Source organism: Gambusia affinis, linkage group LG17 (genome assembly GCF_019740435.1).
Source record: "Gambusia affinis linkage group LG17, SWU_Gaff_1.0, whole genome shotgun sequence".
Lineage (NCBI taxonomy): Eukaryota > Metazoa > Chordata > Actinopteri > Cyprinodontiformes > Poeciliidae > Gambusia > Gambusia affinis.
The window spans coordinates 7,121,622-7,148,426 of NC_057884.1; the positions used below are offsets into that span (position 1 = coordinate 7,121,622).

Genomic DNA, 26,805 nt, shown 5'->3' on the forward strand with positions numbered 1-26,805 from the left:
CTGCTCTGTGAGTCGGAGGCCTGGAAAACACAACTCCAAGGAGGAGCTGAGTCTCGAAGGCGGGGCTAGGCCAACCCTGGCGTTTTGCACAGCCGAACGGTTGCCACGGGAGATTAAAAGATTCCTTAAACGTGCATGAAAGAATCAAAGGAATGTTTCTGATGCCATGATGTAAAGCTCAAATTCAATTTTACACGATACTGCCTCTTTAAGAGTTATGGAAACTACACTGAAATCTCCCTATTATTCAAAAAGAAAGTGGAAAAGTCTGATCGGAGAGGCGACGTTTAGCGCAGCCGCAATTCCCTCCACCCAGATTTCTCTTGCTCCATGTGGAAACTGCCCCTCAGTCTCCTCCCTCCTGTTCCAGGCTCTGCTATGCTCTCGCTGCCTTGCTCTCCACAGAGGGGCTCAGTCAGACAGATGTAACACAGCAGCAGAAGCTGGAGCCGAGCTGAGCTGGCAGGCGGCGAGGGCCCAGACCAGTGCCAGTAGCTCTTACTGGAAAACCGCAACAGGACTAAAGTCGGCAGCGGAAGGACGATACATCACCCTACCTGTATCGGTTGAAGATCAGTTGGCGAGAATTTCTTTTTTTTTTTTTGTCTCAGTCAGGATGTCGGAGTGTTGATGTGAGCGCTCACCATCACCCTGAGAGTTCACCATGGAGCCTGACACGAGCACCAATCAACAAGCACCGAATGGTAAGGAAGGAAAAAAAGAGAAGATGAGAACACTTGAAAGGGAGAGCAGAGAAATAAAAAGTTTTTGAGCATGAGAGTTAGTTAGTTAGTTGGATCACGTATTTTTCCAGTTAGCCTATTTTTATTGCCAGGCTGTTGCCTTGGCCCTCTGTGGCCATCATGAATAGGACTTTAGTCTGGTCTGTTGATTTAGAGCTCGGGGGTGAAGAGGTTAAAAGGGGGGTTACATGACAATACGATGAAATCACGGTGGAAGTATTCAACTTCAGCAGTCGTCTGCTCTGTTTTGTTTTGCAGTTAGAAAGTGCAGAAGTGTGAGAAAAGTGCGTGTGGGATCAGGAGCTCTCTGGTTTCTGATTGCGCTCGAGCCGTTCCCGGTATGAGCCTCGTAAAAAAACTGGAAGCGCTCCTCTCCGCGTTCGACCAGAATAATTAGCATATGTGAGGGCCGTGGGTGTGTGGGATTCCTGCTCCAACGCGGCACGATAATTTGGCGGCCGTGCGAATCCGTACGTTCGCGGTCACCGCGGCGTCAGAAGTACGTGGGTGTTTGTGTGCTTCGAGAAAACCCAAGAGCAGCATGAAAGAATGAAAAGTGGGATTTGGATAAAGTGGGGAGGGGAGATAGAAAGACGGAGAACGAGAGAGAGAGAGTTATGTACACAAATAAATCCAGGGGGATCTGGACTCCGCTGTTAGCCGGTCGCTCTTTTTCCCTTCTCGTCTTCCACCGCTCTGAATGTCAGCGCTTAAACTTGATAGTTTTAACTCTGAAAGAAAAAAGGAGAAGACAGAGCAAAAAGACACTTATTAACTGGGCCAGAGAAGATGTTTTGCCTTCATGGCCGACGGGAAGGACTCTGCTGTGCTGCTGATGAAGAATGCGGTTTAGAGAATGAGTCAACAGAGAGCATATTTCCAGGAGGCCATAGTTTCTCTCTGCCAGCATCTAAGCCACATTGTTTTATGTGCTGGGCCGTCTGCCATGGTGGAGAAGAAGTCCCAGAGAAAAGAGGGAGGTGGGATAGCTGCAGAATAACAGGGTTTTTATCCGTCCTTTCAGATAAGAGACTTCTCCAAACAGTCAAAGTCAGATAAGTAAGAACCCACTTTTCCACACCTGGATGCATCAAGGATCCCTGAAAGAATATGACGTGCATCTAACATCTCTCATTTGGACGTGGGATTTTGGACGTAATGCCATAGATCTGCACAAAGAAACTGAAAAGCTGGGCAGGGAGAATGTGGTGGTGGCTGCATCATGCTGCGGGGACGGTACACTTCATCCGGGACTGTCGGAATGTGGACAGAGGTAAACTTGGAGCAAACTTGGAAGGAAACGGGACAATGATTCTAATCATGCAGCCAGTGGCAACGATCGTCAAGAGTCACGTCAGAGTGATCTTGGTAAAAGTCGAGACTAAATCCAGTTAGGTCGCAGAAAGAAACACTTTCCATTCACTGTGAGCTTGAATTTCTCTGAAGAAAGAAAAGATCGAGCGATTGCTTCAGTCTAGAAAGTTTAGGAGCTTTGGGTTGTTTACCTAAAAATATCTGGAAACTTAAACAAAAATTTTCAAAACGATATAATTTTCCTTTCATTTTAAAAGGAAATGTATTTATTTTTTGCATCAAAAAGAGAAAATGTAATAAAAAAAAAAAGAGTCAATGGGGCATGAATACTTTAACAAGGTAATCTAAATGGAGACGGGTTGGACATAATTTGATATCATTCGATCACGTCCTCCGGGTTCACCGTTTCTCAAACAGGTATCAACTTTCGCTCTCTCTCACACACATTCTAGCACCACTGCTGCTGTTCGCAGCGAACAATCCTGGATTTATCTTTCCGTGTGCATTTTGTTGTCTTATATTACGTATTGCCTTGCACATTTCCCCCCACCCTCCATGCAAAGTAGCTGAATTTAGCTGACTGTTTTAGCAACAAACTGACTGCATCCATTTCCTGCTTCTTTCAAAAGATTGTGCTGATGCTGGGCATCTTTTGTCACTTAATAGTACTTTAAAAAAAAGAAAAGGAAAGAAACTGCATTACCAAGCTAATTCAGAAGTTTTTCAGAAGTACTGAAATTAGAAAATGGATTAAAACATGAGTTAGGATTTGATGCCGGTAACTTGTGTTGGTGGACAGCATGTTTACGGCCTCTCCTTTTTGAAAACAGAGAGAATCGATACCGTAAAGTGTTTTTCCATTTTTGCATTGGTCAAATTGGGTGGGTAACATGTCTGGACTTCAGTCCTCCAATCTACCATCAAGGCTCTTCTTCTTGGTGTAAGCTGCAGCATTTGCTGAATGCAGTTTGATTTTAAAAGGAAATGCAGGGGGGGGGGGGGGTTATAAAATTCCCTCTTTAATACGTAAGGCAACATGGAGTATTTCATAAAAATGCGAATATTTAACAAATTACGTGGAACTGATAAAGGAAACGGATTATTATTATTATTTTATTTTCACATATATGGCCGATTTAAAAAGGGGGCAAAGATCTTCTGCACGTCCAGGTTTTATGGAGCTGGTTAAAGCTGAGGAACCCAAAAACTAAATGCTACCTCCCCTTACTTTCGGCTTACTTTGCGGGAACACCGAGTCCTTGATATATTGAAGGGTGTTGATGGTTTATATCCGACAATTAAGACTTATTTAGGAACTGAAAATGCTTCGTATACCACTCAGTCATTGCCAGTGTAGACACTTGGAAACCTTTTTGGAAATGTTGATTCACAAAGCTCTCTAAAATCTGAACTAGTGTGAGCGTCCAGATGGACCACCTGAGAATTAGCCCGGCCCATTGCCATCCAATGCAGATCCAATTGATTCTCATCTCCCTTCATTGTTACGTCTGAGCTTTCTTCCACTGAAGTGGATTTCTCCGGTTGAATCAGCGACCAGAACAGGTTGTGAACGACGACGTCAATTTTCGAATTTTAGAATTACAGTCCGCCTGCAGGTTTTCAGTGGCAGCAGAGGAAGTCGGCGAAGTCTTTCAGTCCATGTCGGCAGCACTTCCAAATGCTGAGCTGACATTAACAGCCATTTTGTTTGGGTCGGCTCTTCTCTCTTCGCGTCGGAGGGCAGTTGTTTACAGCACAGGCTAGTCCCGATAAGTTTCATCATGTCAAACTAGATGTTGATGAATGGGTCAAATCGTTTTTACCAAGATTCTAAAGAGACATGAAATGGCCACATTTCCAGTGGCTGAAACATGAGTTGCTTGTGTTGTCCTTTTGAATTTTAATTGTTAAAGACACGTGAAGTCACTGTAAGACGGGTCCAATTGAATGTCAGAAGGGACATGGGGGGGGAGTGGTTGGCTGTCAGAAAATAATACATCTTCCTAAATTGTGTTTTTAGCATCATTGTAGTTTTTTTTTATTACTCTTTAAAGCCAGATTGTTTTTTTTTTATTATTATTATTTATTTATTTTTTACATCAAGGTAGAAGATACATTTGATTTAAGTGGGTGTGCAAGCCAGAGATTTGAGCAAAGTCATCTACAACTTTGAAAAACTGGAGAACGTCGCGTCGTCATCCTGACAACGCCGAGCTGACACAGTTAACCAAAATGCAACACAACGATGGGAACATCATGCTTTGCGGCAAGGGGAAAAATAGTAAAAATCCAGATCTAAAATTATCTAAAAATCATATTGACTGCAAAAAGTAAAGATTTTTAATCATAATTGAATTTATTTAATTTCCCTTTGGGATCAATGTAGTAGTTTTTTAAAATTGAATATTTATTCCACATCCAATCTCATAATCTTTAGATTTACAACGCTGACAGAGATAGATATATATTGATAGCAAATATTTCATATAGGGGCTTGAATGCTTCTTCAATGTACTTCTGCAAAGACTTTCACTTTTGTGTAATATCTTTACAACAAAAGAAAAAGTTGAATAATCTGTTTCAGTTTTGTTTTGTTTTCTTCCTACATCCGGTAAAAAAAAAACAAAAACAAGTCCCAGACTGATTCTGATGCGTTTGTAACATCAGCTACAGTATCCATGACTATCGGTTTAGTCTACACAGGGAACTCTGGTACCAAACTGTTTTTCTGCAGGATATGCTGAAAACCTCACAACGCATTTCTTTCTTTCCTTTCCTTTTCTTTCCTTTTTTTAACAAGCAGAACTCCTTTTGTTTGGAATCAAAGTGAAAACATCTTACAGAAACCTGCAGAGATGTGAGGATGTTTCAGAAAGAGAAAAGGAACAAGAAGGGGGGGGAGGGGGAAGGTCCACACCGTGGCCCTCATTGACATGTAAATAGGTCTGCCTGTGTGTGTGTGGTTTTTTCTTTTCTTTTTTTTGTCCTAGATGAGAAAGGTGGAAGGCTTGCTGAAGTAGCAAAGCAGAAGACAGGTGGACATATTTGGTGTGACTGTGTATTTTAACTTGTCAAAGACTCTATTCAGCTGGAGAAGTAAGCCAGCTGGGATACTTGAAGCACTTTTATTGGAGACAAAGGGGGCCTTTCTCCTTTTTTTTTTTTTTCAATTTCTTTTTTCAATTTCTTGTTTGAAGTGTTTCTCGCTACACTTTAAAAAAAATCTCCCAGATGTCGTCAATATAGAACTATGGTCTTGTGCTTAAGACTGCTGCGGGGCTTTGTCACAAAGAATACTCAGTTTTCAGGATAAAGGATTTCTTCTTGGTTGCTTTGTCATGTGGTAAAACTTTTGGGTGGCACGCTCGGCATATATTTAGTAACTGGGCTGTCAGTGTAGAAGTTGTAATCTATTTTACACCAGGCTTTACGGGCAGTTCATCCCAGAGCCATTTCTCTCTCTCTCTCTCTCTCTCTCTCTCTCTCTCTCTCTCTCTCTCTGTCTCTCTCTCTCTGTGAGGGTAACAGCCTGCACAGATGTTTTCAAAGTCAAAATGATACACGTTTAGTCTCTTTCCAGTTGCTACCACGTTCGTGTGCCTCAAACTACAGGATGTGCATACATGTTTGTATATAAGCTTCATTTTTCACATAATTTTCTTGGCTTGCCCTAAAAGGTTAGAGAACAATGTTATTGTTTTTTTAAAAGTGAGACACTAAGTTGCACACATTTCACTTTTTGAACAAGTGAAATGTGTGCGAGGCAGAGTTTGTGCACCTGTAGCCAAAGGAAGATTTACTCTTGAAGTAACGCTACTGAGATGATCCAAGTTTGCCCACAATATATTAAACATTGCTTACTGGAAAATCTGCTTATGATTGTGTATTTTTATGTAAATTCTTAGCCAGGGGAAATGGCAAAATATTCTCCATGAGCAGCAGAACTCTGTGTGATATGCAAAATGCTTTAAATGAATAGCACCTGAAAGCTGGTGGCAATGTTCATGACGTAAAAGGAAAAAGGAGGGAAAAGTGATGGCTAGAATTTAGTTTTTCATAGAATTCATGTGATAACTTTGCAGTTGAATCCAAATGTAGCTCTAATTACACTAAAAAATAAAAAATAATAAAATCTTTACTTTGGTTGCCATCTTTTGCGACTATCACTGCATCATCAGTAAACTTTAAATTTGCTTATTTATTATTTATTGACGTCCTCTGACGACACGTGAAAGTGTTTGAGATAGCCGACACGTGAAAAGTTCATTAAACACTTAAAACTAGTCTGGTGACGGGGGGGGATATAAATAACGCTGCAGAGGCAGAGTTAAGCAGTAACCTCAGGGAGCTTGTCTTGTGGCCAGCGGCGGCGGTGGCACAGCTCCATTTGGCCCCATTTGTTAGAAAGCCTCCCTGATGGGAGACCGTCAGTCACTGTGAAGACCTGCTGTGGAGGGAAGCAAAAACAGACGAGATGTAAATAGAAAGAAACGAAGCATCTGTTACAACACAATATCTTGTTCTAAAAACTAGAACCCACATGGGTCTCCTGGTGGAGATGTTGTAAGACACTAAACATGCTTGCATGGTAACCTAATGTGTGCGTGCACTTGGCGGTTTCTGTCCAACAACACGGCTGCGAGCTCGTTCGCCACCATCAGTGATTTTCGTGTCCCTGTAAATCTTCCTTTAATTTGCTCTTCTCACACTGAGCGGCGAAAACTGGGAAGCTGAGGGCGGCTAATCGTATTCCAATAAGTAGGAGGCAAGAACCAGAAGAAAATCAGATTTTAATCAGGGTTTTGTTTACCCTTCCGTCTTGTTTGTGTGGCTTATCCAGTCACAGATCTGCCATAATCCTCTGGTATTTATTTCACTGCCAGAGTTGGTGGGACAATACAGTAATCTGAGCCTGAAATTAGAGCTTTGTGGAAGTAGCAACATAAAACGCAAGATGGAGTGCTGCTTAGAAACGAACTTAGTTAGTTGTATGAGTTGTATTTGGACAGAAGCTTTTAAATTGAATATTAAAACCAGGTTTCCCCGGCAACATGTGAACAGTTTGACGGACAAATGCAACTTCCTGGATCAAACGTAAATAAACCTGAAAAAAAGAGAATTTTTTTTTGGAAAATGTTACACACGTAAAAGCAATGCAGATTAAAATAGTTCTACACATGTGGCATATTTGTGTTCAACCAAGAAGGTTGTTTCTGGTGGTAAATGAGACTGTCATCGCTAAACAATGATAAAACAGTGCAGCCAATTCAAGTCAAGTCACTTTATTTACTAAGAACCATCAGTTTAGGCTACTTTTAATTTATAAAAGCATCAACTTAGGCAGATTTTTAAAGCCAGAGAACACAAACGGGTTTTAGATCCATCAATTACAGTGGAACCTCTGTGTTTGCTCTGTAAGGACCGCCTATTAAAACACTTATAGCTACCTACTCTAACCACCAAATATGCATTAATATCAACAGTGGAAACCATTGTAGCTCTGCCACAGATGTTACATCTCTATATTCCAGACTCACGGTGGTAGAGCCAATCAGCGCCTAGGAAAAATGAATGGTTCTCACTATATTGTTTGCTTTGCAAATGCTAGCCAAAAACATGTCAAGTAACACCGTACATATGAATTTTTGTTTCCCAATATGCATTTTATTTAAAATCTTTAAAAAATCCGTGAATGGGCAACCTTTCTGCTGATAATTTGGAGTAGCATTCCACAGAAAGATGAGTAAATAGGTGAATTTGCAAATATGGAACCACTAATAGGCAGTAAGGTAGGTGAATAAAGCTGATTCAAATTGCGAGCTTGCGGTTGCAATGCGACAAGAGCCATGAACACTCACACAGAGCTGAAAATTTGTCACTTGGCTGATGGTAAAGGATGTCGGAGATCAGATGGAAAATGAGAAAGAAAGGAAATGTGGTAGAAGTCCTTGAGACTTTTATTCCACCCCTCTTGTATTATGAGTGACTGCAGTTCCTGCAGGACGCCTCTGCTATAGATTTTTCCTGACTTGAATTCCAGTTGGGATCCGTCCACAAAAAGTCACTGGAATGGTAGCAACCTTACCCCTAAGCGCGCCGCAGACAATTCTCTTTGTCTCCAAAATGGTAAATGTAAGTATCCCTCACTGTCCTGAGCCCCTCTGTGTGTCTGGCAAAAGTAAGGCAGACACTGCGATTTAAGTTGGATCTGCTTTATGTGATAATTTTTCTCCGATTCAGCATTCCAAGGCCCGGAGGGTCATTTCCTTATGCATTACATTCAGTTCTAGCGGAGACCTTCTGAATGTTGTTTGCTGGGTTCATTGTAGATTCAAATTAGCCTCGATTTACTTTTATTTTCTCGAGTTTTACCGTGATTCTCCTGCCTCTGTCGCTTGTGTCCCCATGCAACCCGCCTTTCACAAGCAGGTAACAAAAAACAAACAAAAAAAAAGAGGAAAAGAATAGACTGAACAAGCACAACTTAAAATATAGTTGTTACCATCCTTTCTCCATACTTTTCACACGTTCTCCGGCACAAACACACACAAATCGACTCGGGAACGTAAACAGAGCGACAGCGGATGAGGGATTAGGGAGGCAGAAAGGAGGACAAACAAAGAAGGAGATAAAAGAAGAGGTGTGTCCGAGTTGTCAGTAGGAGTGAACTGCGGCGCTTCACTTTGTCGTCCCTTTGTAACTCTATAGCCCACATACCAAAGTCATCACTCACTTGAGCTTCTTCTTCTGTCTTCCTCATCTTCTGATCTTACAATCCCTTTCTTTTTATTCTGTTTTCAGTTCTGAATTATGTGTTGAAATTCAGACCAGCCAACATCCGTCTATACCACCTGCGTTAACTTAAATTGATGTTCTATGAAATACAAGCCAGGCTTTCCACTCCTGTGGACGTCTGTGCTCACCACAGAGGATTCTAGATGGCAAGATCTTCTAAGCTTAGTTTGAAGTCATTTTGAAGCCAATTTATTCATTTTCTGTATCCATCCGTTGCATAAAGAAAACATTTTTCTCAGCTGTCATTGGCTGAGTGGCAGGTTACCACAGAGTATGTCCACAGAAAGTAAACAGAGTCTCAGTTGGTAGTCAGAAACCTCATCAGGATTATGTTTCTGATGCTGATCTGGTTCCTTTGAGTGTCAAAACAAATATGATATTGTACTACTGCCTATACATTCCAATGATAATACTACATTTCATCAGTTTTATAGAAAATATCTCTTTTTTTTTTTGTATGCCAGTAAGAGATTTTTCCCTCAACTCGATCAAATGCACACAATATTCTTAACTCTGCTGCTCCAATAGACGGTTACTTGGGTTATTAAAGCCGATGTGGTGTTCTGACGTCATGTCAACGTCTTCATTTGATTATTTAGAATTGAAAAAGTCATGTACTGCAAAATAGAAGATATGTCTTGTTTTTTCTTCTCTTTTTATTGGTGTGATGCAATATGCTAGTTTTAAATGTCAGGTTTTTAAGTGGAAGAATCATAGTAAACATCTAAGTTATGTGCTTCACGTACTTATGAAGTCCCTAAAATAAATGGGTTTTTCAATAATAATAATGTTTGCATTTATCTATCTGTTGTGCATGTAAATAATTTTTAACATACTAGTTTTGGATAAACTACAAAAGCCTTTTTTTCCCGTAAGCCTTGCTGCGGCTGAAAAAGTCATGGAATCTCACACCGACCATTTAGAAATACCTCAGTCTGATTCTTGCGATTGGATTGGAAAATGTCCACCTCAGGTTTGCACACGTTCAATCTCCAATTCTTAACAACTTCAAAGTCCATGCTTTTTTTTTTTTGCATTCTATTCTTTTTTACTCTGTTGGTCAAGTGTTTAAAAATTAACAATGAAAGAAGCAGACAATTGAGCAATTTTGTGCTAGAAACGTTTAAACTTCATCGCAGTACAAATCCGGTACCACAACTCAGCAGCAGGACTCAGTGGATAAATCGTCATATTTATCTCGCCTTAAACAGTGCAGCAGATTTTATCAGTACCAAAACTTACGGCTGTTGTTCCTTGTGTTTTTCAATTATGTTTCAGTTTATGGGAAATGCTCAGTATAAAGCAACCCTGTCCGACTGTGAGGAAGTGCGGGCAAAATTTGTGATAAGCAATATATATGCTAAACTTGTATAGCATTCAGCAGCACCCAGTAGGCCCTATTATCTTCCTAGATTTCATTCTAGGTGAGTGATTTTTAAAAATATTCTAATTTGTTTTTTTTTACATTGAAACTGGAACCAAGTACCTTTATATATATTTCAAAAATGCATGACTTCATGTAAAATAAATGGAAGTGCGAGGAGTATTCCTCTGAAATATTTACAGCAATTACATGAACATACCAAAATGTGTGCTGCAGCTCTGTTTTCTAGTTAGTCTTAGAGATCTTTTAACATCCTTGCCATCTTTCTCTCTGCGTGCAGAGGCAGAGGCAGAAGACACATGGGTCCTCATCCAACCCTAATAATCATAGTTTGAGTTGCTTTTAATTTTTAAAAAGTGGATAATGTTTTGAAGTGGACAGTAGTCAGATTGTATAGAGCATTTTTAGGTTGCTGAAGGGTTGACAGTTAGTTAGATTAATGAGCATTTTGCAATTTTGAAGATGTTCATGTGTTTGCGTCAGGGTGACTGTATGACCAGCTTATTGTGCATTTTATCTGGATATTTTCCCAACAATTAAGAGACCCGGAAAAATTCCAGTGACTATCACTTTAAGGTTATTTACACATCTTCGCCACTAGGGGCACCAACAAGCATCAAACTTGTTTCTTTGAAACTGGTTTGTAAAAACAGATGATTGGCTAAGTCTTATTGGCCATTTCCATGTTATACTGTTTGAATATAAAACCGCTGATAACATTACATTACATTACAATGTTATTACGGCAAAAGAGCCCTATTTCAGGAGTGTGTGGCTGTCAGTAAAACAGTCAGGAAAATATGTGAACAGCAGGAGGAGGTGTGCGTGGATGGTGAGGCGGGAGTCGGGGGGTTTGGGGGAGGTGATCTGTTGACACTTTTGCGGACAAATGCCTTGCTTGACAAATGTCTGAAAAGAGCAGAAACATGAGAGGACGGTTCTTTAACAAGAGGGGGAGAGTGAACCGGGAGACGATAAGGAAGCACATCTCAACACATAATGTTTTTTTTGTTTTTTTTTTTACTATTTCACATGTAACCTGCTCAGTTTGTGCACTGCTTTCTGTTGTGATCTAAAATCCATGTAAATGCAACTTGGTTATGTTCGCGGAGCACAGTGAATTTTACATAGGCCTTAGTATGTTTATTATAAACCTACAGTGCAAAAATGCAAAACGTTACTCAGTGTTTTTGGTCAACCTTCTACTGCAGATATCATAGCAGAAATACTGCAAAACTAACAAGTAACTTTTCAACACAGTATAGAAGCTTATTTTGAGTCAAGATTTCTCTTAATATTAATAAGTTCTAGTTATGAGTGAAAAAAAATCTGCTAGTGGAACTTGTACTTTTTTTTTTGTCTTGTTTCAAGTGTATTTAGTCTAGAAACATGACCAGAAACACTTTGGTAATGTTTTTGTGTTTTTGCAGTGTGAAAATGAGCAATTACAAGAGTAATTCATTCAACAAAGATGATCAAAGACCTATAAAAGAAGAAGAAGAAGAAGAAGCTCCAGGTCATCCCCATCACTTCTGTAGAAAAGTAGCCAACATGACCAGCAAACTCCAGCTAATGCTTTAAAGCTGGAGTTGAGTAGTGAGGCCCTGGCCTGGCCCCGCGGTTTTCGGTCAGCCGCAGCCAAGCTCCTGATTGGTTAGAAGTGAAGTATAGGAATTCAGCCTGAACTCCACCCCTCCGTCCTCCTCCTCTTCCTCCCAGTCGCTGATGTACGACGGCATTCCCTGAGCGTACACACACATGTCTCACTCGCCTGTTCCTTTGAGAGAGAGAGAGAGAAAAAGAGTGTGAGAGAGAGGGGGCATTTGAAGACACAGAGAGACACAGACAGGAGACAAAGAGAGGACTCTCTGGATGTCTTTTGGTGTGTGTCTTTGCATGTGTGTGTGTGTGTGGGAGAGAGAGAAGGAGAGAGAAGAGAATTTCTCTCTCCTTAGTGATTCTGAGAAGGGGGAGGATCTGAACACTGCTAAGAGTCAGTACCCCTGCAGGAGTCCACAAGACCATACACTCCACACACACCCACACATTTGCTGGAGAAGCACACACTTCTCCAGTCCATCTACAGCTTCTGTAGCCTGGCTGAATCACAGCAACAGATCAGGACGCTGGAAGAGGGGAGGAGAATAATTCGGACTTAGTACTTGTTGCTCTCTGCTTTTTTTTTTTTTTTTTTTTTTGGGTGGATTGTATTGAGGATGATTTTCTTTCTGCTCTCTCAACGACTGTGGGACCTTGTCTGAGGTGAGCCCTTCACTCTGCTTTGTATTTTTTTTCTTTTTCTTTTCTGCCTCTCTCTCTGCTTTCGCAGCCCAATGACTCGGTGAGACGAAGGAATGCACGAGTCACAACTTTTTTTACTTTTAGGTTTTTCCCGTCTCGAGGATCGGAAAGAGCGTTACAGACATTATCGCACTGATCTGTCAGAGAAAGCAGCAGGTTGGAAAGGAGACGTGTCTCCCATGAGGAGAAGACACAAAGAGCTGTAACATGCGATCTTTGCAGAAGAAAAAGAGCATATTTTAAATGCACATTCCTGATGTTTTTTTTTTGTTTGTTTTTCCTCCATGTGTGTTTGTGGGAAAGGCAGAGGCAGTGTTTAAGTGCTTCGGCGGTGTGTAGTCTTCATTTATCAGCTTCGGCATGATTATAGTGTCTTTGCAGATAGCAATTCAGTTGAGTGTGCAGCCCCATAGTAACTCCACCACCAACATGTGTTTACATGCTGCAGCTTATTACCTACTCTCTGGAGGGATTGGATTGTGTCAGCAGTTAGGAAAGTTATTTCTTTGGAGGTAAAAGTCGGTGCTCACAGTCTACTTCAACTGCAATGTGTTGGGATTTATTTTGTCTTGCATCCAAACGGGGCCCAGGCATTCAATTTTCTGAGCTGTATGATTTGTAGAAGTTTAAATATTATATATATTTATTTATTTTTTTTCTCTTATTTTAAGTAACGGTGCAGGGCTTTGTGTCCGGAGAACCAGGGTGGACATTGTTGTCCTATTATTAGCGCAAACCGGGGCCGGCCGGCAGCTGTGGGGAAGGAAGTAGACTCAGAGCAGCCGGAGGAGAGGGATTAGTGGGAATGCCGGGAGGGGAGTTCACGGTCCGACTACCGGACTGGCGTTCTCCTCGCCGGAGGAGACAACGAGTGTGTCCAGGCAGCAGGGATGGGACCATGTGGCTCGTGAGCAGGAAGGGATGTTGTTGGAGGTTAGCAGCGGTCCGGACGAAACACTCTGTTGTTATTGCGGCTAGCAGCTGTTGTTTGGCTGCAGGATGACCTGGTTGTTGATTTGTGTGGGCAGCTGGGGCTCAGAAGAAGTTTGCTGCTTTAAGGCCTTTGATTTAGTCTCAAGGTGTCCTTGGCACGGACGCCTGGACGTCTCTTTGCCCCAAATGTATGCATAAACAGAGTGGAAATGCAATGTCCGAGAAGAAGCACTCATACAAAACAATCAGCAAACTTTGATGGTTGAATTTCACAGCTTACCGTGCCTTCTAAATGTACTTCAAACTCTTAAACTTTTCTACGTTTTTTTTGTGTTTCAACCCTGAACTTTAATGCATTTTACTCCGAAATTATATAAAACATAAACAAAAGGTTGCCCATATTGCTAAATACTGCTAAAATGCATGGTTGTCAAACATCTTTGAATAAGAATTCAAAATAACATCTATTTCTATTTCCAAATTAATACTTTGTGAACTTGTGCTCATCTTTTCTTTTAGGATTGCCCTGTATCCAACTATTTTCTCATCATATTTTCCTGCCAAAAAATCCCCACAGTATAATGCTACCACCGCTATGTTTTGCTATAATGATTGTATGTTTAGCGCCATAAAACTGCTAGTTTGTTCATGAGACTTAGCATTTCCTTGTACATCAAACATTTACAACTTTCTCATGTGATTAGAAGTGCAAACAGGATTTCTTACCATATGTGGAACTCTCAACTATTAGTTGCCAATTCAGTTACCTGTTTCTTTTGAATGCAATATATAAATACAGTAATAATTCAAAATAAGGGTTAATAGATGGCCCTGTACAAAACAAGTTCAAAAAGTATACAATCAGTCCGAACATAAACGGATTCAAAGACAGCTACATACATTTAAAAAGGATCGTTGTTCTGAAACAATGCAGAAAAGTACTGATTATTATGCCAGTTAATAAAAAGTTTATTTTTAAGAAAACTCAACCTGTTGTACTAATCCTCAGATATTCCAGAAAACATTTCCACCATCCTGTTAACAGATTCTTCAGCCTTAGCTGTGGCTCTCTGCAGCTCCTCCAGAGTTGCCATAAGCTAATATGGATGCTGTTATCATTTCAAAAGGACATCCATGTTTTTGTAGGTCCTTATATGCCTGGGAAATGCATAATGCTGGCCCTTTAAGTGTTTTGCTGCAGGAAGGACTGGTGCACTTCACAAAATAGATGGCATCAGGAGGAAAAGTTGTGGAAGTATTGAATCAACATTTTAAGACGTCAGCCAGGAAGTTGAAGCTAGAAAAATAAGTGACAAATTTGTTATTCTGTGGGTTTAAGACGACAAATCATTCTGGCTTTTAGCCAGTGGAAATAGGTTTGGCAGCCCTGACACAAAACAGGACGAATTTAGTTTCACTTAATCTTAAACAGATTGTGTCTTTTGATATGGACACAATGGTTTAAATTGTTATCATTGTCTTTCACATACTTATTTCTGAAACACATTTCTTATACTGTTGTGTTCCATCCATCCATTACGTATAGATGGATACATCAAAAAAAAAAACTTGTGTGATCTTGTTTTGGCAATTGACGGCTCAATCGGTGCGTGAAAAAGCGTAAAACAAAGAAACAATCCATCAACTATCCCAAACTGGATTTTCATTTTTTTATTTATTTATTTTTTTGTCAGTTGACTCTTTTGTGCTTTAATTGCAACCCGAGTGGTCGCATTCATCGTGAACGGCAGCTTGTTGATTTGTGCTTGTAAATTTTAGATGGGGAGGGGGAAACCTGATAAAAACACGAGCTGAAATGGATTGTCATTGAGGTCGCCTGCTTCATTTTTGTAACACCTTTATCTTTCGTTCCCCAGCCACTGGAAGCCGACCAAGTGTTCTTAAGCGGAGAAAGTGGAACGACTTCCTTGCAGATTGTGAATGCTTTGTGATTGACTGCTGTGATAAACTCTTGCCTCACTGGCTTAAGTGATAATAAACTCCCGGTATTACTTACAAAACACTGCTATCTCTCCATCTCTGTCCCCACAAACCTCCGTTGTGCACTCTTGTGAAATACGCCTGCAGTGCTGACGGAAAGTTCTGCAAGCAATACACCGGCTTTGTTGCATAGTTAGCTCAGCTCGGCTATGTCGAGTGCAGCAGGAAATTTGTTTATTTAGCTGATCAAAAAAAAAAAAAGCGGGATTGTGAAACTAGCATGTTTCACAATGTTTCACAAACTTTATCTTTCTCGTCTTGAATGTAGTTGTGAAATCAATTGTTTCACTTCACCTCCATGTTATGTCATTGTTTCATCGGTTTGGTTGGAACTTCCATCCAATCCGTTATCTCCATCTTATCCGTTGTCAGGTCACGGGTGCGGTGAGACACAGACGTCCCTCTCCCCAGCCGCTTGGGTCAGCTCCTCTGGGGGAATCCCAAGGCGTCCGCAGGCTAGCCGAGAAACATAGTCACCTCACCTCTCCATGTGGAGAAGCAGTGACTTCTGGGTGACTTGGAACCTGACCTGAAATACAAATAAAACATGTTATTTATAGAGTGAAGGTACTTGTATTTGAGTATATATCCAGGTACTGTCCGCGCAAACACCCTTTTGTTTCTCTGGCTTATCCCAGAACAGCATCTGCTGCCATTTTCCCCATTCACTTATATATAACCCCAGCCCCTTCCCACCCTTGTCGTACCCCAGCTCTCTGTGCAACGGCTATGTAATTACACAGTCATGAATCACAAACACCAGAAGACATTTTTTGACAGCAGTGCACAGAATTGGATCCGGTATCCACGGCACTTTAGGTGTGGGGGTGCAGAGAAGGTGTTAAGAGAATAGAAGACATTAAACAGGTTTGGCAAGATGTACGTCACGACTCTGTGTGACAGATTTTGGGTGCTCACCTGAGTGTACTAATGTTAGTTTTGATTTGCATTTGTAAAGCTATTGTCAGTGTTTCCCATCTTACCATGCAAGCATATTCAAAAGCATGTTACATGAAGAAAGAAAGGGAGATATCAAATACTTTGATGTCTTTAAAGATCTTTTTTTTTACTTGAAAATATAGTATTTTAAGTTCCTTGAGAGAGAGACTATTTAAAGTCCATTGCATGTATTTGTAGCACTTTGAATGGACAACATATTTAGCATCTTGACAGTTCCAGTTCTAATTGGTTGGATTGTGAAGTGCAAGTACAGCACTTTGGCAGTAACATCAAACTCTTGTTTCATTTTATAATTTTATTTATTTTTTTTAAATTTCCAACTAACCATCAAAGTTTGAAATGTCATTGCTGGATGGGAGCCCTGTGTGGTCAGATTTAAGAGGCATTATAAGGTCAAGCCGTCAGTTTCTGTGTCAGTTTCAAACATCCTTCATGTAATGCTGGTGGAAAACAAACCTTTTTTATATGATACTGAGATAAAAAAAAAAAGATTTTTCTTTTTACAGTGGTGGAGGCGCACCACACAGTTGTAGTTAAAATATGAAGTTTACTTTTTCGTAGTTTCACCGTAAGATGAGGCTTGCACAGAAGGCAACATCTGCAGTAGCCTGAGGCGACTTACTTTACTAACATTCGAACTTTTACAGCTTTTGCAATATGCGTTTCAAACATTATTATCTTTGTCTTCAAGGGAGCGTCACAGACATATCATCACTTTCTGTCTGATAACTGCACACATCGCATACTTGACTGTTACTTCAGTCGGACATCTCATTGTTTTCTGGCCTGATAAAAGCTAATGAAATGCCTGACACACAGGGATGAATTTATCTTCAGGATTTGTAATTGTTAAAAAATATTTGCAAACAAAATGACGTTGGTTATTTTGGCTGGTCCTCATAGTAAGTGCAAAACCCCCCCCTGATCCTCCCATCTCAGTTTTATTCGGAAGGTATTCCAAAGTGGAAGCCACACACTAATGATATGTGTGAGTAATACGTTTTAGATCTAAAACACATTGTGGGATGCAGTTCATCTTCCAAACTAAAACTAAGCTGTCGATGTGTATTAATTAGTATTTTAGCTTTTTCCCACCGTAGCTGCAATCAGGTGTTTCTACAGAGGAAATAAAATCACTTCAAAGCTCTCTCTTTATAAAAAAGACCACAGATACGCTGTGAAATATAGCTTCACATTAATAATGCAGGTGCAATCCATATGCGGTTGATGGGGGGCGATTCCCCTTCAAAGCAGATTTTTGCCCTGAATGAGTTGACAAACGCTCCCCTATAACCGCGGTTAGGCGGGCGTGTGGGCTCGCCGTGCATCTGGTCGTATTCATGCAGGCTTAGAAGCGCACTGAGCGCATTGCCGTGTCAGCAAACACGCTGGGCTGAACCCACCGTGCCGCACACAGAAGTTGACACAGCCGATGCCAGTGCATCCCATATTGGCAGCGTTAGCAATGGCTCAAAAGTCATGACATGAGACTTCTGGCATGTTTTGGATGTTGAGGATTCCAGTTCAGTACAAAGAATCACTCTCTCCTATTTGAGGATGTGTGAGAAACACGCATTGGAAACCAATGTTCCTTTAAAAGCCGTTTGCATTTTTTTTTTCTTTTTGTTTACCTTTTTGGTGTGACAAAGTGGTGTTTGTTCATGAGGATGTGGACCACCCACTGAGTTTTCAGTATATCTAATGATAGTAAGAGAAGAAAGCTGGGCTAACCGGTCTTGAAATGATCTTCACCTGCTGCACCAGAGTTTTTTTTTTTTTTTTTTGGAAAAACATAATAAAAAGACAAAAAAAAGGCCATCTGGGGAAATGTGAGGGGAAACTGGAAAGGATCACGCAGTAATAATAGCATGAGCTTAGATGAAGTATTTGTCTGAGTTTCAACCAGTCGGACTGACAAACTCCTACAAGTGCGTTCGTAGAACACGATACGCCTTTCTAAAAACTCTCGGTGTCAAAACACGTCGACTTTGGTTCTACTTTGTTGAAATTCTCCGAAAGAGCAGGCAGCAGCAGGAAAACAGGGCCCCACCTCCTCTCTGATGTACGGTAAATGTCTACCATAATATAGGGATGAGGAAAAAAAGCTCGACTGATTTTGTTTTCTCAAAATCCAGCACTTCCTGTACCTTCAGCGACATCATCAGCTCATCATCAAAAATAAATAAAGTATGGTGACTGTGAGAGGAAAATTAAAACAGTGAAGATGCAATAAACTGTTTTTATTATGTCCACCTTGAAACTTTGTTTCAAAGGTGTTCAGATTATATATTTAAAAGTAGAGTAAAAAAACAACAAACTCTCATGCCACAGTTGAGGCTTTTGTATCCTGTTGGCTTTGCTGCAGGATTGATTGTGTTTGCTGCTTCCTGCATTAAAGTAAACAAACTAAAGCAGCTCGTTGTAGAAAATAACCATTTATAATTAGCTGTATTTTTAAAGTAGCTAAATCTATTTGTTGCTGTCTACATATTTAGATAATCACATTGTTATGGAGATGTCCAACCATAACTACATACTGCCATGATCCCTGCTGCACCATTAACCAGTCAAAGCTCAACTTAGAGCTTCAACAAATGCATGTTAAACTTGCACCCAAAGGTAAACTGGATTATTACCGCAGTAGGCAGATTTATTTTTTTTTTCCATCAGTTACTAACAGATAACCAAAAGAACTGAATCTGCATTTGAAGCAAATACTGTACATTAGCTTGTTTCAATTTAGCCACTTTCGCAAAGCATTTTTGACATTTTAGTGGTTTATTTGAGATATTTCTACATTTCTTGAATGTAAGACCATTTATAGTTTTTGGATGTGTCTCAGAAAGTTTGTATTTGTCGTTCTGACGGCATGCACAGAAAAGAAGTTGTCAAGACAAATTGCTGACTAATTTAACATCCTCATTTTTGTGGGAAGCTGAAGATGATATTTATTTTATATTTGAATGAGAGAATCTATCTTGATCCGGAAATGCTTTACTGAAAAGCATTTTTTTTTTCTTACAGATGGATGACTTTACTTAGTCTCTTACCCTATGTAGAGTTTGCATTACGTAGACCATAGGTTTATCACATACACACACCGAGGGTGTGAGAGGAATCATGTAGGTGATGTCAGAAGGTGACTCGCATGCTGAGGCAAAACAGGAAAGAGGGGAAAATGAACTCCACTCCCAACGGCTCCCTTTTCCCTCCAGCTTACCTCGTTTCCTGCCACATAACTCTCCACATCCCATTTCTAAAACCGACAGACACACACTCCGACACATTCCAACAAACCCGGCCCACAACTATTTTAATCACACTCTTGCTGCCCTTTCTTTAGTTTGCGTAATTCAAATAAAGACTAAAAGTGTAGCTCAAACGGGACGCCGGGTTAAGGATTTCAGCTTTTCGACTGCAACAACTGCGTCTCTACAACCAAAGGAGTCTGCGCTGTCCCAGTTAGTCGAACTCCTCCTGTGTCCTGCCCTCGATCTCTCCTAATAGCAACACACAAACAGTGACTCTGCTTAGATGAAAGTGGAGTTGTAGGATGGTATCAATGATGCTTTTAAGCAGCAACAAGGATCCAGGGTATGTGTTAAGACGGCTGCAGCTTAATTGCTTGGCTCCGTTATGTTTCTTCTTCCTTTTCTTCACATTTGATTATGTATCCGTCTTCCTTTATGTGTCCATGTTGGTGCTTGTTAGCAGATTTCACTGGCCGGCGATGCCAAGGCAGAAAGCGTCAGAAAGCCAAAACCTTCCCGCCGAGAAAATTAAGACTCCTCTTGTCAGTCTACTTGACTTGCTCCTGTTGGTGTCCCCAAACTAATCATTTGTCTCCGATTTAAGAGCACCATGCTGCTCTCTAATCTTGTTCTCTAAAAAACACGAGCACAAATTTAGAGTGAGATCAACTGCAACGGTGCCAGAGAGGAATTGAATCTGGGTTGCCAGGATGGATATGTAAGCCAGCGGTTCCTGAGCCAACGCTTCCTGCTTTTCATTTCACAGCGCATTATATTTGTCCGATACGAAAGTATGAATCCACTCATTTAGAGTTCTTGAAGTCAAAGTTATCGACGGTGTAAATCTTTTGTGATTGTAGTTTTGCACTCCTTTTACAATCCCCCTGGAAAGATAGAATTCAGCAGTATTTTAGGTGAGAGCACAATAAAGTAGTTAAAAATTAGGAAGATTTTAAATTCTTTTTTTGGACACAAATTAATTAAAATAAGAGTTTTACTGACCTACATTTAGGTCAGCTGATGAGCTGACGACTGTTTTATTTCTAACTATGAACACAGCTTGTGGCTTAATTTTGAGACGTTGATTCAAGGCACGATCATCACAAAAGCCTTATTCATTGAAATGCATCTATTTTCTTGTGAAATCTGAGGTACAATACTGTGCAAAAGTTATGATGCAATGTATATTTTTGCTTTCTGTTTGCCAGACTTTTTTTGTATTCAGCAATCCCTAAGGATTGACTTCTTCATTAAGTGATTTTTGCCAAAACTTAGTGAGTAAATCAGAAACTATCTGACACACAACTGACAAATTTGCAGGTATTTTTATGTAAAGGAATACATAATGTGTACAAAGCAATAATAATCTGCACAATTTCTGTGCAAATTCAGTCATTGGGGTCATGATCAGTCCAAAGAAAATTTTATCTAAGCTGCTTATAAATTGACATTAGATGAATTGATCAGACATTCCTTCCTGAGTCTATTCTTTGGTCTTGAAGTGCAAGCGCGCCCTGCAGGTTCTTTAACTATGAAAATTGAGAAAGAAGGAGCAGTAACGCGTGGAAATTCATTGTTCTTTTAATGGCTGTTTGCCACAGGGATTGTAGTTATTTGAAACTGGCACTGGAGCAAAACATCTGTGCACTTGTAACAATAAAAGTAATTGTACCTTTTCTCCCGTAGGGGAACAAACCCAGCAAACGCTCATAATTTTTCACAAAAGCAGTGAACTTTGAACAGAATATTGGCTAATTTGGTGTGCAAGGCCTTTTTCTGCCACTTTTCAAAGGGAAAACGTTCTCAAGCCACCACATCCTGCATTTTATACAACACCAATCTGCTGAAGTGACAGTCAGATTTCTATGATTTCCAAATTAGAAAGTGTGCTTTAGGCTTTGCCCCCAAATTTGTTTGATATTTTTATTCAGAAGACAGGCAGTAGTTCTTTAGTTGCAATGTTGCACAAGGGAGCCAACAGGGTAATCTGTAAGTAATTTGTCAGTACTAAAAATATATTTAAATGTATACTGCTCCAAACAAGATAAAAAAAAAAAAAGCTGTAGGAACATATTTGTGGTTCAGTGATGGCGTATTCTCAAATTCTGTTGAACGTATTGTTGAGAATAAATAATTCTCTGTTTTTCCTTTATCTCTTTTAGCTAGTTGCTAAGTAGTTTAGCTAAAGCTAAAGGAAATGACATGTTAGGAAACACCCTCAAAGCTAAGGTTAGAGGATATGACATACTAGGGAATGCCCTTAGTAGCTTAGATAGAGGCTGACAAAGCAGATTACATGAATTCAACTCACTGTCTCTTCTTCAACCTCAAACATCAAGAACTTAGCATGGAGAACAGATAATTCTCCACCGTATCTCCAATTTTATTTTCACAGAACATATTTGAGTTATTCAAAATAAAACACACCCTGGAAAGATGAAATACTTAGCCACAACGCCACTTCACATGTTCATGACTGGCAAAATAATATAAAACTTAGCAGTGCCATTCATTTTCCTTGGAGCTCATTGGCTGTACCCTCAAGCTCAAAGAAAAGCTACTAACTATGGATGTTAGCTTCTATAGCATCACAATGTTTTCCACTTTTGTGTAGTGATGCATATTAAGGTATACTTTGTGTTGGAAGATTTGAAATAAGCAGTAATGAATGTTTTTGGAGGATGTCTCAAGTATTTGGGAACTTCAGCTGTTCACAGGTAGCTGTGCTCCACAACCCCTAGCTAGCCATTACCTGCTGACAATGCTAAAGTGAGCATTAGCTTTCCAAGTTCCCAATATAGAATTGACTAGTCAATCTATCTTGCCAAATCTTTCTGATACACAACATGAACATGTTTTGTTCATTGTTGATTTTATTGACTGATGCAATAATTTAGGATCCAGTTAGAGCATAAAAGTTAGGCTTAATTTTCTTTATCCAGAACGTTGTATCAAATATCTCATTCACTACTTCATTCTGCTGGGTGTCATATGAACCAGAGAAGCCAAGTTTTCTAAAAAAAAAAAAAAAATCCAGCCACAGCGGTTGATGGATGGATAACGATTAACAGTAGCCTCCCGTTTCAGCCACTGTCGGATCTGTTGCCTCCGAGTTCCTGCTCTCCTCTGTGTGAGCTCACTCTGCGGCCCACTTACGTTTCACATGGTCCTTTAACAGTTCAGACCTATTGTTTACGTGACAATGGCGTCTCTGTGACTGAATGGAGAGAAACGGTCCTTGTGCATGAGCTGTGACTGAATTCCATAAATTCCTATGTAAATAATGGACTGCAGTTTTGCTCGCTCGCAGATATGAGGGATTTCTCCTTGTTGCGGGGGTCGAACATGAACTTGAGTCACTGACCAGAAAGTGACAATGAAACAATGAATGTGAAATTGGTGTTGACTACTAACAGAAAGGAGGTATAAATATACAGAGCATCAGTTAAACAACTAAAGAATGAACCAAGAGGAGGATAATTGAGGCACTACATCCTCACTTCTCTAATGATATGTTCTGTCACCTATAAACCTACAAACCAGCTTCCTGCCTCCCTTTCTCCTCTAATTTTTTCCTATATAGTTCCAGAATGTCCTCGCACAGCGGGGATAATGACGAATGCTTTACGAGAAACAATTTGTGCACAATAATTAAGCAGATTTTATTGAACTCAAAGTTAGTTAGCCGTGTTTGCCTGTTTAGATGAGTAAATCTCAGGGCAGTCTTCAAACTGCTGAGTTTATTTTGGGTTTGCAGCAGTGGCCTCCCTGTCGTCACTAAGTTTCCTTGAGATCGATGTACGGCAAGCTGTTTTGACATATAATTAACCCACTCTGCTACCTTTCCAGTACAGTACTGTTCAGTTCAGGGAACGCTTCTTTTTATTTACGAAACACAAAGTTACAGTAAAGGTTATCCCACAAGGTTTAAAAAGAAGAAGAAGAAGAAAGAAAACCCAACCCAGATTCAACCGCTTTGATCTATATAGGTCCAATGCAATTTGTGGACACTCAGTATAATGCTGTCAAGTTCCGATTTTAATGCAAGTACATACCAGTACAACCTAATTGTTATTCAGTAAAGTCATATTCAGTGCATAATATATTACCAATGCCCCAAAGATGTCCGTTCAAGTAAATGTTATGTAAAAGCATTTCCTTCAGTTTCTTCTCTCCTGAGCTTTTTTTTTTTTTTTTTTTTTTTTTGGAGCGGTGGGGAACAGTAAAGAGGAAAATTTCACATTCAGCCATGGAAATGTTTCTAACAAAACTAAATTGAGGCTGATTGGCATCTGCCTTGACAGCCTCTCTCTACTTTTTGTCTGCCAATAAAAGAAATCTGCCTGACCAAAATGACACTAATTACACAGAAATTAAATGTACTGTGTCAAGAGAATGTACTGTGTCTAACTTTTGGAAATTTTAAGATTGATGCAACTGGCATTCGAAAAAACCTAGCAGTATTGACAGTTGTCTGGGTTGAACGTAAACAGCAAATACCCATCATTTCATAAATATTACTTCAGATTGATGCCGTCTTCTACAAAAAAAATAAAATAAAAATAGATTCACTGTTACCCTTCAGCAGATTCTTCATATATCTACCATAAAATAAATATTGTGCTTTTCGGAAAAACAGTTTTGACAAAGAGATTCTTACATCTTGCAGATGTGATAAATTATGTTCACCTCTTTTTCAAAGTTAATAGTTGATATTCACAATGTTCAGAGATTGTAACTATCTGCAGTGAATATCCTGGGTGTTGTTGCATGATAAATTGGCCTGCCACAGTCATCCCCAGCTGCTCTTATTCCCACAGGGAGGTGTATGCTAATTCCTCCGCCGCATCCTGTGCTGTCCCTCAGGGCAACAGCCCAGCTGTGTATGCACACTGTACCTTTGGGATAGAAGAAGAAAAAGGACATTTCCCACTGCATCATGCTGAAAAGACAGTTCAGATCACATCTTTCCATAGTCTGTCTTGTTTGTGTCCGGTTTACAGCCAAGAATGTCCCATCATAAAAAAAAAAGAACAAAAAAAAAAACTTGTTCAGATTATCAGTGTCTTGAAAAGCATTCATACACTTTGAGCTGTATTAGTTATTTCTATGTTCTAAACACAAAACTATTATTTGAGTGTGTGTAGGATTTCTGACATTTAAACCAGCACAATGTAGTGCAGAATTTGGAATTAGTACTAAGTTTAGTATTTCTAAACTTAGTACTAGTACTATGTGGTGCGCTTTTTCATTCAAACTCCTTTCATGTAATGTTGAAAGAAAGCCAATAAAAAGTCCAGTTTAAAGCTAGTCAGAAACCAGCATAATGAGAATGCTGAAGAAAATGCTTTGATTAGCTCAGCACAAAACTCTGTTTTATTTATTTATGTTTTTTCACTTACATATTTGATGCTTTTCTTTAGCAGGGACAGTCATACTCATTATATTTACTGGGGAGATTGATAGAGCTGAATGCAAGGTAATGCTAAGCTAATAGAGGAAAACTTGTGTGGGACTCCAAAGGGTAAAATATAATACAATTCTTTTCTTTGCATCGTAGGTGAATATCGACGGTTTCCTGTAGTTATTTGTTGTTTTGTTTTGTACATTTTCCTGCCAGTTGAACAACTAACTATTCATTTCGTTTTCTGGGAACTCCTTGGAGGCGATTTCTCGGCGTAAGCGTCGCTTTAATGTGAACGGCAGATGTGGGCCTTTCAAATTGTAATTCTGATTTTGTCCCTTTGATTCACTGAGCACACGGCCTTGCAGCGCATGTTTGCTCTGTCTCTGCGTGTGTGTGGGTGTGTATGGGTGTGTTGGCGCTGAACAGATCCAGCTGCAGATCCAGCTGATCGGACGTGTTGATTGGTAGATCAACAGGTACGAGGAAAACGAGGCGACGTTATTTTAAACTCGGAGCATTTTGACTGAAACTGACTCCTTAATCGTTGCTTTCCTCACAGTACTGAAAACTGTTGAATGTTCTGCTGTCAAGAAAACGTATTGTTTTTAAGAAACAAAAGAAACTCTTCTGAAACTGAGTGGGACACTAGTGATGTGACAGAGTGTGTGATGACCTTTAAAACTTGGAGTCATAAATACGTTAAGTTTTCCACATCACATTAACATTATTCAATTACATTTCATTACGGCCACACTGCTAAATATAGCTGCAAGCGGCGATGAGCATTCCCAGCAGCTAGGCAGAGCACAGTCGTCATGGTAACTTGATCTTACAACACTGAGAGCGGCTGGGCACTAATAGGAGCGTGATTTTACTTAGTGCTGCACCTTTGAGTGTCGGAAAATAACCTGCTGCTTAATAAACCAATCTTGTAATTTTTGTGTGTGGCTCGTTCCACTGAACTGAGCAGCATTTGAAAGAAACAAACAAAAATTTACCTAGTGATAATTTTTTAAATATGAATCTTATTTTCATAGTTGCGGCATTTTTGTGATAGTGCAGTTTCTGTTTATTTATTAATTCATTTATGTAAAATGTACAGATTTTTTTTATTAAAACAAATGATTTAGATCGAAGCATGTTAATGTGCTGGAATGACCCAGTCAAAGTACAGACCTAAATCAAAGTCAGAATTTGATTTAGGGCCGTATATTTGGCAAGGGGTGATGAATACATATTTCTGCCACACTTTTCAGATCTTATTTGGAACCATTTTTAAAACTATGTAATTTTGATACATATTTTTCACTGGTATGTGCTACTTATTACATAAAATCCCAACATAAAGCATCACATTTTATCGTTGCGTCATGAAAAAGCGAACAAAGAAAAATATCAAGATGTATTAATATACACACCTCTTTTAATTGTGAGATTTAGTCTTTCACCTGAAACTTGTTTGGCTTGGATTTTTGACTGAGAGCAGATCACAACAGAATCTATACATCTATACATCTAGACAAGGATTTTGGTGAGAAATGACATTTGACATGCTTTAAAGCATCATCAGTTATCAATTACCATAGTTCTTTTGCTAAAACAGGATTGTGTGCAGCTTTCTAGCACATTTGGATTCATCATCGCGCTTGGATAAAAAAAACCCCGTCAGACATCTCTCTCTTTGCTCTTCTCATGTGTTTGCTTAGTTAGCGCCAT

The 26,805-nt window shown here is 39.8% G+C and overlaps 1 protein-coding gene across 3 annotated transcripts in view; it reads left to right on the forward strand.

Moving 5' to 3' along the window:
• Nucleotides 1-429: 429 nt before the first annotated feature.
• The window catches only part of dab2ipb (DAB2 interacting protein b), a 156,417-nt gene continuing 130,041 nt past the window's right edge, over nucleotides 430-26,805 (forward strand). For 2 of the 3 annotated variants that reach the window (XM_044144563.1, XM_044144564.1), the window contains exon 1: nucleotides 430-704. In XM_044144563.1, coding sequence (XP_044000498.1) covers nucleotides 665-704 — 40 coding nt within the window. In that variant the 5' untranslated portion in view covers nucleotides 430-664. Of the gene's footprint in view, nucleotides 705-12,297; nucleotides 12,499-26,805 lie in introns of those variants that run through there. The other variant, XM_044144566.1, reaches the window with a different exon arrangement.